General features: G+C 46.3%; 2 protein-coding genes across 6 annotated transcripts in view; one reads left to right on the forward strand and one right to left on the reverse strand.

The window, feature by feature from the left end:
* mettl13 (methyltransferase 13, eEF1A lysine and N-terminal methyltransferase) overlaps positions 1–213 on the reverse strand; it is a 31,077-nt gene extending 30,864 nt beyond the window's left edge. For all 3 annotated transcript variants that reach the window (XM_069937739.1, XM_069937740.1, XM_069937737.1), the window contains exon 1: positions 48–213. The gene's annotated coding sequence lies outside the window, so the exon portion shown is untranslated. The remainder of the gene's footprint in view (positions 1–47) is intronic.
* Positions 214–349: 136 nt separating this feature from the next.
* Positions 350–12,266, forward strand: part of itpa (inosine triphosphatase (nucleoside triphosphate pyrophosphatase)) — a 37,604-nt gene continuing 25,687 nt past the window's right edge. The window contains exons 1-4 of one of the 3 annotated variants that reach the window (XM_069937741.1): positions 350–454; positions 6,438–6,495; positions 6,583–6,647; positions 10,643–10,716. In XM_069937741.1, the coding sequence (XP_069793842.1) occupies positions 392–454; positions 6,438–6,495; positions 6,583–6,647; positions 10,643–10,716 (260 nt within the window). In that variant the 5' untranslated portion in view covers positions 350–391. Of the gene's footprint in view, positions 475–6,437; positions 6,496–6,582; positions 6,648–10,642; positions 10,717–12,266 lie in introns of all 3 variants that reach the window. The other 2 variants (XM_069937743.1, XM_069937742.1) reach the window with 2 other exon arrangements.

A 12,266-nucleotide genomic window follows, 5' to 3' on the forward strand; every position in this document is an offset into this window, starting at 1 on the left:
GTCCAAAAAGCCAAAATGTAAACTCTTTTCGTTAAATGTTAACTCACCAAACTGACGTTTTACTCCGACAAATTTTTCGAACAATGAAGTGTTTTCTATTACATTTCCATATGCAACACGATGAACGTGAAAGAGTTTTTATTAATAAAGAAGATTTAGTTTTTGACGACAACTATAATCTATTCATTCCTTGCTTTCCGACTCCAACTCTCATCTCACGCGTGCAGCGAGATTCCGGTTTCGGGTTCCGTGAATTTGATTGGACCACAGAATGCTCTGCGAACACATCTATTGGCCTCGCGGGTGTCACCGACAACCAATCACCGAGGACCTGCTCCTCCTCTCACCCGGAACTGTTCTTCCCCTTTGAAGTACCGGTTGAAAAGCAACGATGGCCGGAAAGAAAGTACGAAGCGTGGTGTTTGTGACTGGTAATGCTAAGAAGTTGGAGGAGGTGGGTTCGGCTACTTTCTGGTAATCGCTGATTGTTTTCCATTTGCACCATAATTCTTCAGGGCTTACTGAGTTCTAGAAAATGCTAGGAGAGAGGTATGTCGAATATTTAAAGTCAATTAAAGCCATTTTTGGACAAGGCGACTGAAAAATTGGGTCAATTTCAAATCTTGTTGAGGTCAGTAGACTTTTAAATAGGTGATTCATCATGCTCACAGGAAATTGTCCCAATGAGAAAGAGGTGGTGTTGAGGAACAGAGTGGAAGAGGAATCCATCTCGTCGACGACTCCAGAGGAGGCAGTCCAGTTTGGGGAATCTGAAGTCATTGAGGAGATGGGTTTCTCTCCCACCACTGCACTGCCTGTTCTTACCTTCTACCCAAGATGCACAAACCCATTCATCTAGGTAGACCCATTGTTTCTGCCTGTTCCACCAAATTAGTTTCATCCTATCTTTTCTCCCTTGGTCCAAGCCCTCCCTACCTACATCCACAACGCCTCACATGCCCTCCATCTCCTCAATGACTTCAGATTACCAAACCAGACCACCTCGTCCTCACAATGGATGTCCAATCCCTTTATATCTCCATCACCCACACATAAGGTCTGAAAGAACTTTGCTTCTTCCTGGATCAAAGACCTGACCAGGTACCATCTACCACCACCACCCTCCTCCTCCTGGAAGAACTTGTCCTCACTCTAAATAACTACTCATCCCACTTCCTCCAAATCAAAGGAGTAGCCATGGGTCCCACCTATGCCTGCCTGTTTGTGGGCTTTGTAGAGCAATCCATGCTACAAGCCTACACGGCAAGGCCCCTCAACTCTTCCTCCAGTACATTGATTACTACATCAGGGCTGCCTTATGCACCCACAATGGGCTTTTCAACTTCATCCACTTCGTGGATAACTTCCACCCTGATCTCAAACTCACCTGGCCCATCTCTGACAACACTCTCCCTTTCCTGGATCTCTCTGTCTCCATCTCAGGAGACAATCTGGCCACCAACATGTATGACAAACCCTCCAAATCTCACAACTACCTGGACTACACCTCTGCAAACCATTCCCCCTGCAAAGATTCCATCCCCTTCTCTCAATTTCTCAGTCTCCACTGCATCTGTTTTCAAGATTAGGTCTTCCAGTCCAGATCTTCTGAAATGTCTGCCTTCTTCCACAAATGTGGCTTCCCTTCCACCACTATCAACTCAGCCCCCACCCACATCTCCTACACTCCCACTCAACTACCCTCAGACACAATAAATATAGAATCTCCCTCATCCTCACCTACGACCACACCTCCACATCCAACATATTATCTGCCAGAATTTCTGGCACTTGCTACAGGATCCCACCATCAGACACACTTTTCCTTCTCCTCCCCTTTCGGCCTTTTGCAGGGACTGCCTCATCCACAATTCCCTCGTGCACTCATCCCTCTCCACCCATCGCACCCCTGGCATCTTTCCCTGTGCACACACACCTCCTCCCTCACCATAGTCCAGGGCCCCAAACATTCCTTTCACATGAAGTAACACTTCACTTGGACATCCAGTGGACTAATTTACTGCATGTGGTTCACTCTTCATTCTCTACATCAGAAAGACCGGTCGCAGACTGGGAGATTGCTTCACTCAACACCTCCTGTCCATTCGCAACTACTGCGACCACCCAGTGGCCAACCATTTCAATTCCGAGTCACACTCCCACACACACACGTCTATCCATCCCCTTGTGTACTCTTCCATCCTGACCACTGCAGATTGGAGGAACAACACGTTATTTTATGTCTGGGCATCCTCCAGCCACATGGCATTAACAATCGGTGCTTTTAAGCTGCAGCACCCAGGTAGACCGCCTGGGACCCAGATGCAATTAGTGGGGTAAAGCTGCTTCCAACACTTTTGAAGCCATGGGGGGATGGACCATTTAAATCACTAACCTGGCGACTTAAGTGGGTTCCTGCCCCGGTGATGACGTGATAAGTGACATGGCATTCACTCGGGAACTATCGGTAAGTCTCCCCCGCCACCCTACCAGATGTCAGTCACCACGGCCAACCCACTTCTACCTCTCCTCCACACCACGGCACCGACCCATCTATTCTTCCCAAGTGGAAGCGACCCCACTCTTCCTCCGTGGCAGTGAACCCGACTCCTCTCCTCTCCACTCCCCATCTGCAGCAGTGACCCCTCTACTCTCACCTCACGGAAGCAACCCCCACCCATATGTCCCCGTGACAGCGACCTTCCTTCCCTCCCCCACTGTGACAGCCACTCCGGCACCCCTGCCCCGCGAGGCAGCCACCCCGACCCCCCTGCCCCGCGAGGCAGCCACCTCGGCCCCCCTGCCCCGCGAGGCAGCCACCCCGGCCCCCCTGCCCCGCGAGGCAGCCACCCCTGCCCCGCGAGGCAGCCACCCCTGCCCCGCGAGGCAGCCACCCCTGCCCCGCGAGGCAGCCCCCCCTGCCCCGCGAGGCAGCCACCCCGGCCCCCCCTGCCCCGCGAGGCAGCCACCCCGGCCCCCCTGCCCCGCGAGGCAGCCACCCCGGCCCCCCTGCCCCGCGAGGCAGCCACCCCGGCCCCCCTGCCCCGCGAGGCAGCCACCCCTGCCCCGCGAGGCAGTCGACTTCAACCCCTTCTCCCCAAGGCAGCCTCCCTCCGCTTCCCTACTGCATGAGTCATCCGCACCCACTCCTGCCCCCTGAGGTAGCTGCCCATACTCCCCACCCCTGAGTCAGCCGCGACTGCCTGTCAGCCCTCCTTAGGCAGCTGCTACTGACCACCGAGACAGCCTCCCCCACTTCCCCACTGCCTAAGGCACATGCACCCACCCCTGCCCCCTGAGGCAGCCGCCGATTCCCCCCCCCCCGCCACTGAGTCGCTTGCCCCTCGGAGCCCGAGGCAGCCACGCCCGCCCGTCCACCCCCCCCTTAGGCAGATGCCCCTGACCCCAGGCATCCTCCCCGCCCCCTTTCCCCTGAGGCAGCATCTACTGCTTCCCTGCCCACTGAGGCAACAGCCGACACCACCCTGCCCCACGAGGAAGCCGCCCCAGCCTCCCATGCAGCCTGCCCTGCTCCCCGCCGCTTGAGATATCTGCTGCTGCCCCCTGAGTCAGGTGCCACTGCCCCTGCCCCCCTGAAGTGGCCGCCTACACCCGCCTCTGCCCCCACTAGAAACAGCTGCCCCATGCCCCCCTAGGCAGCTGCCTACCTGCACCACGAGGGAGCAGCCCCGGCCTCCCTGCCCCGCAAGGCAGCCTCCTCAGCCCACCTGTCATGCAAGGCTGCCACCCCAATCCTCCTGCCCCCCAAGGCAGCCAACCCTGCCCCCTGAGACAAGCGCCCCAACCCCCTGCCCTCCAAGACAGGCACCCCCTCCCCTTTCCCTTGAGGCAGCCACCTCCACCCCCCTGCCAAACTTGGCAGTATCCCCCACCCCTTGCCTCTCGAGAGAGCCACTCCTGCCCCCCAAGGCAGCCTACCCCGCTTCCCTGGCACCTGATGTATCTCTCCTGCCCCCCAAGGCAGCCACCATGGCACATGACCCCCGACCCTGAAGCAACCGCCGCCCGAGGCATTGACCACATCAGAGTCAGCCGTCCAGTACCCCCCAAGGCAGCTGCACCCCAGCCACCCGAGGAGCCCCCCACCCAGCACCCCTGTCCCCCGAGGTGGGCCGCCAATGCCCCCTGTGTCAGCCGTGCCCCGCCATCCAAGGCAGCCGTGCCCGCCTATCAGGCCCTCCCTTAGGAAGCCAGCCGTGCCCCCCAAGGTAGCCACCTCCACCCACCGAGGCAGCTTCCCCATGCTGCCTGAGCCAGCTACTCCGGCCCTCCTGCCCTCCAAAGCAGCCGCCTCCATCCCCCTGTCCTAAGAGGCAGCCCCCTCTCCCATCTTTTTCCCGAGACAGTTGCCCCCGCTTCAGGTGGCAGCCACCCCTGCCCCTCCGCCCCATCCCGCCAATCGTGGCATCCCTCCCACCCTGCTGATCAAGACATCCCCCCCAATGCTGTGACCTCTCCCCCCATGTCAACAATCTCTCTTCTCCTAATTGTGCCCCCACCCTGCCCCATGGCTGACCCTCTCTCCCCCCCCCCCCCCCCCCCCCGATCATACCAGACACTTCAGCTGGGGTTTCCCTATGACGCAAGTGCTGACAACACAGCAGTATCCAGGTCGGCCATATTTTTTTTTCAAGCCACTGTTGAATATGACTTAGGTTAGTTTAACTGAGTTCCCTGACTACCTCCAAGGTAGGGCAGGGACCGTTTGATTTTGTAGCCTGCTGACTGGCTCTGATCCTTTCAAGCTGCCTTGTGAGTGGTGCGCTAACTGGAGAAATTGCTTGAAAGCGCCTTTAGACTTTATTGCCTTCTACTAAACCTACTTGCCTTTTTTTCCTCTCACCTTTTTCCTGTTTTTTCAGTTACTCCATCCACTCACCCATCCTTCCTTCCTCCCCCTCATTATTGCAGTTCCCTCCCTCCTTTCTCCACCTATCATCTCCTGCCTTCACCATCCCCTCCAACTCTTCTGTTCAGATGCTTGCCGGCATTTCTCATACTGTGACAAAAGGCTCAAGCCTGAAACATTAGTGACGTATCTTTCCTTTGCTACATAAAGGACACTGGCCTGCTGAGCTTCTCCAGCATTTTGTGGGGTTTTTTTCCTTCAACCATGATGTGTGCAGAATTTTGTGATTGATTTCTTAAAAATTAAGTGGTCCTTTTCTGGCTGGATGGATGCAAGTAGTTGAGTAGTCTCAGGATTGGTTCTTGGCCCACTTTAATGATGAGGGAGTAAATTGCAAGTCTTCCAGTTTACTGATGATAGGAAAATAAGTGGAAGGCACGCTGTGATAAGGATATTGATTCTGCTATGTGATGCAGGTAGGTGAAAATCTAGCAAGTTAAGTTTAATGTGGGGAAGAGTGAGGAGAATACCCGATATTTTGCAAGCTGGTTGACACAAGTAGACTCTTGCCCCTGAGAGCAGGGGAGGTTGAAACAAGAGGACACAAGTTGAGGGTAAGGGGGCAAAATTTTAGGAGAAACATTAGAGGATGCTTCTTCACTCAGAGAGTGGTGGCTGAATGGAATAATCTTCCGGAGGAAATAGTTGAGGCAGAATCAATTCTTTCATTTAAGAGGAGACTGGATAGGAGGGGGTTGGAGGGTTATGGGCAGAGAATAGGCAGGGTGATCTAGAGGAATTGTTTGAGTGAACTGGCGTGGACTTGAAGGGCCAAGATGGCCTGTTTCCCTGCCATAAACTGTTATATGGCTATATGTTATATGGTCCTGCACTTTGGAAGAAGAAATCAGTGTGGACTGGCTAAATAGAAAGAAATTATAAATCATGTCCATGAATCAAATATAGCAAGTAAATCCAGCTTGTAGTTAAAAAGGCAAATGTCTTGTTGACCATTATTGCGAAGGGGTTGGAGTTCAAGAATGAGGAGCTGTTGCTGCAATTATTCCTTGAAGTTTAAAAGAATGAGGGGTAATTCAAATTTGTAAGATCCTAGAGGCCTTCACAAGGTGGATATAGAGATTTTCTCAGTAGTGGGAGAGTCACAAACAGGTAGACATAAGGGCTACAAAATAAGGGGTTAGTAATTTAAACTCAGTTTGTGTAGGACTCTCTTTTGGGGAATAATTAGCCTAAATATATTTGAGGTGGGGATAAATGTTTGAAAGATTGAAAATTACTGAGAACTGGCACAGAATAGGCCAGTGTAGACCAGCCAAAAGTCAGCTGAGAGAGAGAACTTGAACTGGGTGTTGTTACCATGCACCTGTTTATCCAAGATATTTTCGAGTTGTTGAAGCATTGGTGAGTCAATGAATTGGTGATTAAATAATTAAAAATACCCATGTCTAATGGCAAAATAGTCTATTTATAAATCATCAATGTTATGATACACTGCAAAATCCTCTTGTTAAAACCCTGAACTAATCTTTCTGTTCTTTGTAAACAGGTTGTTCAAATTCTTGGCGACAAATTCCCTTTCACACTCGTTTCCAAAAAGCTTGATTGTAAGTGTGATAGTTTTCTTTTCAAACATTCATCAGAACACATGTTGAGAATTACGAGACATTTGTGTTTTAATAATTGTTCTTCAGTGCCAGAATACCAAGGTGAGCCTGATGAAATTTCAATAAAGAAATGTCAGGAAGCAGCCAAAGAGGTATGTGCCAGTCACAAAAAAATTTTCTCAACAGTTTTCCATGTGTTTATGAATGAATTATTATGCCACATTGACCACCGCCAGTGGGCTGATCTCGCCTCAAACCGTGCATCTTGGCGCCTCACAGTTCGGCAGACAGCACCCTCCTTTGAAGAAGACCGCAGAGCCCACCTCACTGTCAAAAGACAAAGGAGGAAAAACCCAACACCCAACCCCAGCCCACCAATTTTCCCCTGCAACCGTGTCTGCCTGTCCCGCATCGGACTTGTCAGGCACAAACGAGCCTGCAGCTGACGTGGACATTACCCCTCCATAAATCTTCATCCGTGAAGCCAAGCCAAAGATTATGTAATTCTACAAGAAGAAAATATAATGGTGAGGTTTTTTACCGTTTGTGTTTTCAGGTCATATGGATGTTGTTGGTAATTGGCAGGAATGAATATCCATTCTATTCAGCGTTAGTTAAGAGTTGACAGGTCTGAATCCTGTACAGGTCAGATAGAGTAGGGGAGGGCATTTTGCACCCTTAAAGAACTAGATGGGATCTTGCAGCAGTCCAGAAGTTTCATGGCTGCTGTACTGACACGATATTGCATTATTTAACGCGACTTGTACAGTGAAAAACTTTTTGTGTGCTCTCCAGAGAAGTAATCCTTTCATAGTGCGAGAGTTGCAATAAAACAGAAGTGTATAGTGTTCAAAAGAAAAGCATAGTTTAACAGTTTAAGAGGTCACCTTTTACTAATGATAGACCCATTCAAGAGTCTGATAATTGAAGGAAAGAAACTGTCCTCAAATCTTGAGGTGTGTGTTTTCAAACAGGAGCTAAGAAGATGCTTCAGAGAAATCTGCAGAGATTTACCAGGATGTTACCTGGATTGAAGAACATGTTGTATGAAGCAAGGTTGACAGAGCTAGGGATTGTCTCTTTGGAGTAATGAAGGGTGAGCGGTTTCTTAAGAGTGGTATATAAGGATTATCAGGGTCTTAGATAGAGTGGACAAACAGCATCTTTTCCTAAGGTGACAATAGCAAATACTAGAGAACAGCTGTTTAAGGTAAGTGGAGGAAATTTTAGGAGAGATGTCAGAGGCAAGTTTTTTACTCAGAGAATGGTAGGTGCCTAGAATGCATTGGTAGCAGTGGAGACTGGTAAAACAGAGGCATTCAAAAGACTCTTAGATAGGCACATGAATGTAAGAAAAATGGGTTATGGGTGTAAGGTAAGAAAAATTAGTTTGTTGTGGAGTAGGTTTGCATAGGTTGGTGCAACATCATGGGCTGAAGGCCTGTACTGTGCTATATATAATTTCTAGATCTACAGAGTGACCAGGCAATAAGTTTCTGAGCCTTTGCTATACTGAGGGTTTTGGAGAACAGTTAAATTACTGGACTAGTGAGCTCATTCAAATCCTACTGTTGCAGTTGCAATATTAAAATTTGATAAATAATCTGGAATTTGTGAAAAGAAAAAAACAATTACCAAGTAGTCTTTTAGTAATGAAGACTGTGAAATACTATTGGATTGCAGTAAACGCTCATCTACTTCACTAATTGGTTTCAGGTAAGAAAATCTCCCATCCTTCCAACAACTGGTTCCTCCATGTCTCCAGACACAGCTATGGCTGATTTTTTTTTTGAATATTTTATTTTTAAATATTTCCATATGTAATTGATTAATCATTATACAATAAAATGAGTGCTGAAATTGAAGAAATTTTCATTCGATACTCGATGATTATAGCCCCACCCCTTCTCTTCCTCTCCCATCCCTTCAACCCTCCTCATAAAGAATATTATATTTGTATATAGAAAGTTACATATAGTATAAATTGCATTTCTAAACTTGTCTCTTAAATATCCTCTCATTTGGAAATAACAGAACAAAGTAGTACTAGGTATTCCATATTTATTTATCAATTGTTCAAATGACATCAATTGACCTTGTTCGTAACAATCATTGATATTTTTAATACCCTTACTAGATCAGATAGTCAAAAATTGATTATCCTTTGAAAAGGGTACAAACTGTTTTTGAATCAAGGGCATCTTAGGTGATGCATTTCCTTTTACTCCAATTTCATCTTTTATCTTCTCCCAAACAATAATCAAGTGTTTCAACAAAGGTATCTCTTTAACTCCAATTAGTAATTTTGAATCCCATTTATATATAAATTCCTCTGCTAATTTCTCCTATTTTATCTAATTCTATTTTGACCCATGCCAGTTTTCCTACTTCTTCAAAGTTAGAGGCAAGGAATCTCATTTGAGCTGCTTGGTAATAATTCTTAAAGTTAGGAAGTTGTAAGCCTCTCAATTCATATTTCCATGTTAATCTTTCTATAGAAACTCTTGACTTTTTACCTTTCCAAAGAAATTTCCTTACATATTTAATTCTTGGAAAAAGCTTTTGTGGCAGCAATACTGGTAAAGTTTGAAAAAGATAATTGAATTCATCTTTATACAATTAACCTGTCCTATTAACATTATCGGTAAAGTCATCCATTTTTTAAAATCTTCTTCAACTTTTTAAGTAATGGCAAATAATTCAATTTATATAGATTTTTTAGATTATATCTACATGAATCCCAGAATATTTAATCCCATCTTTTGGGTATTTCTTTGGCATTTCAACTGTAAGAGGCATAATTTCTATTTTATCGCAATTTATTTTGTACCCAGAAACATTACCATATTCCTCCCAAATTAAAGTATAATTTCCACAGGGAAATGTCAAGTATATTAAAACATCATCTGCAAATAAGCTAATTTTGTGCTCTTTTTGACCAACCTTAAATCCCTTAATTTCCAAATCACTCCTAATTACTTTCTCTAGTGGCTCTGTAGCTAAAATAAGCAAGGCTGGAGATAAGGGGACATCCTTGCCTGCTTGATCTCGTCAGTTGAAATGGAGGAGATATTTGTCCATTAGTCACCACTTTAGCTTTGGGATCCTTATATAAGGTGATAATGCAATTTATTAAAAATTGGCCAAATCTAAATTTTGTCCAGATCCTTAAATTGAATGAAACTGCCTATCATGCCTTTTGTTGACACCCTTACTGCTGTGACAAGAAATAATCTAACTACAGGTACCACTCCTACCATTCAGAGGCATTGCCATCAATATGTCCTCCTCCCTTTCTATCACAATTGACTATAAACTGAAATGGACCAGCCATGTAAATTATGTGGCAGCAAGAGCAGGTCTGAGGTTGAGTATTCAGCAGGGATTATCTCATTTCCTGACACCCCAAGACCTTTTCTTTCCAGATGGAAAAAAACTCTTCATGTGCCAAGACAAGGGCAATTTCATAAACTCTTGAAAACCATCCACGACAAAGCAGCCCTTTTGAAGTCCCATCAGCCATCCAAACCATTCATTTCCTCTGCACGTGGCACAATGTCTGAAGTGTGTGGCACCTGTAAAAGGGATTGTAGTCAAACTCAACCACCAGCCATAAGCACTGCCACCTGCTTTCTCTGCCATCTGGGCATCATCTTGACTGCTTTGGTCCTTCTTCATTGGATCCAAAGCCTGGAACTCCCTATCCAGCAGAGTAGCTTCCTGAAAAGTATTGCACTGGTTCCCAAAGGCAGATCATTGTCACTCTCTCAGCAGCAATTCTGAATTGACAAAAAAATGGTGTTGCCAGCAACGTCTTGATCCTAAAAATGAATTAAAAATTAATGTGTATGTGTATAATGGAGTTTGCAACATGTGATTTCACAGAGCTGACCTGTTACTAATCTTAACATTTGTCTTATGGTGTTCATCACTTCAGCCCTGACCCCACTGTCCAATCAGCAGATTCCTGATGATGGGCCTGCGACTATTCCATCAACTTGGACTATTTTTTACTTTTGTGACTTCTAGTAGTCTCTGCACCACAATGGACAAAAGGTGGTGGATTCTGATTATAAGCTAATTTAAGTCATTGGAGTACAGATGATTGATTTGTGAAATGTAACAGATGCCAACTCTATTTCTTTAGGTCCAAGGCCCTGTTATAGTGGAAGACACGTGTCTATGTTTCAATGCCCTTGGTGGCCTTCCTGGTCCATACATGTAAGTGGAATTTTGCTTTAGTTTCATTTATTGCTCCTCATTTTAATCCAATTTACTTCACACCAAGTATTTGAGCAATTGCCCCAGTACAAACACTGATTTCCGTACTCATGAGTTCCAGGGCAATGAACTTTCCTAGAGGTGGATCTGAAAAAAAGGCCCTCAATACAATGACAAGGGAAAGCTCTGTTGTTACAGAAAATAGAGGAGTCGACCCTTTGGTCCACCATATTGGTACTGACTGATGTCAATCATTTTAACCCCATCATCATACATGTCTGTATTTATCTGTTCCTTGCCTATCCATGGGTCTTTCTGAATGCCTTTTCTATGTTAATATCTTATCTGCTTCTACCATGTCTCCTAGCAGTGTGTTCCAGACACCTACCACTCAATAAGAGTTTTTTTTTTAAACTAGTTTTGCATTTCTTTTTTAAATCCTGCCTCTCTTGCATTAAACCTCTGCTCTCTTTTTTTGACGTTCCCTTCCATGGGAGAAAGATTCTGATTATCTACCTCTTATTCCTATTATCTACATCTTTCATAATTTTGCACACTTCCCTCCTGTCACCCCTCAGCCACCATTCTCTCTCCAGAGAAAACAAACCAAATTTGTCCAACCTCTCCTTTCCAATTCAGGCAATACCCTGGTGCACCTCTCCTGCACCTTCTTGCAGCTCTACTCTCCAATTCAGGCAATACCCTGGTGCACCTCTCCTGCACCTTCTTCAAAAACTCCACACCCTTCCTGAACAGTGGCGTCCAGTCTGTGCACAGAACTCCAATGTGACCCAAATAAAGTTTAATACTGTTTCAACATGACTTCCTTACTTTTGCACTCTGCTCCAGCTGAGGAAGAAAACATGATGGAAGATGTCTTTCCTGGCCTATCTGCTTGTGTTGCCACTTTTATGTCCTCATTCTCTAAGCTCATTTGCTACATTCTCTTGTTGCTGTATCTGCACTCCAACCTTCAATGACTGATGTGCCATGACACTCATTTTGCAGTGAGATCAGACTGAATCTACTGAGGGAGTTAACATTTTGCATCATTCATTGACCCTTTATGAGAACAGGGAAGTAAGAAAACAAGTATGTTTTTGAGGTAGTATGAGAGATGGAGAGAACAGAGGGAATGTCTGTAATAGGATAGAGGGCAAGTTTGTCCAAGTCACAACAATCATCTAAAAGAAGGTGATGAATGCTTGCTAACTGTTGCAACTTTTACACTGCAGCTGAGAAGCGGGAAATTTACGCAAATTTCCCACAACACAGGCTGTGTAAAAAGGTCGGATCGGAAATTAGTAGCTAATTTCCTTCTGGCATTTTTCCTGCAGGAGCCCAAGACATTTTTGAGACCAGCCTGCAGTCTGAACAATACGTCCAACCATCCCACTCCTAGCCTCCGCCATCAATTGCCCACCCCCCCTCCATCCGGCCGTCTGTCTCTTCCCCCGCCCTGGCCCCTGAATATAATTACTGCTCCTCAATGTGGATCTACCATCAAATCAATCAAAGATCTGGAAAATACAGTACATGTTACCTTCTGT

The sequence above is a fragment of the Narcine bancroftii genome, chromosome 5 (assembly GCF_036971445.1).
Source record: "Narcine bancroftii isolate sNarBan1 chromosome 5, sNarBan1.hap1, whole genome shotgun sequence".
In the NCBI taxonomy this organism is placed as follows: Eukaryota; Metazoa; Chordata; class Chondrichthyes; order Torpediniformes; family Narcinidae; genus Narcine; species Narcine bancroftii.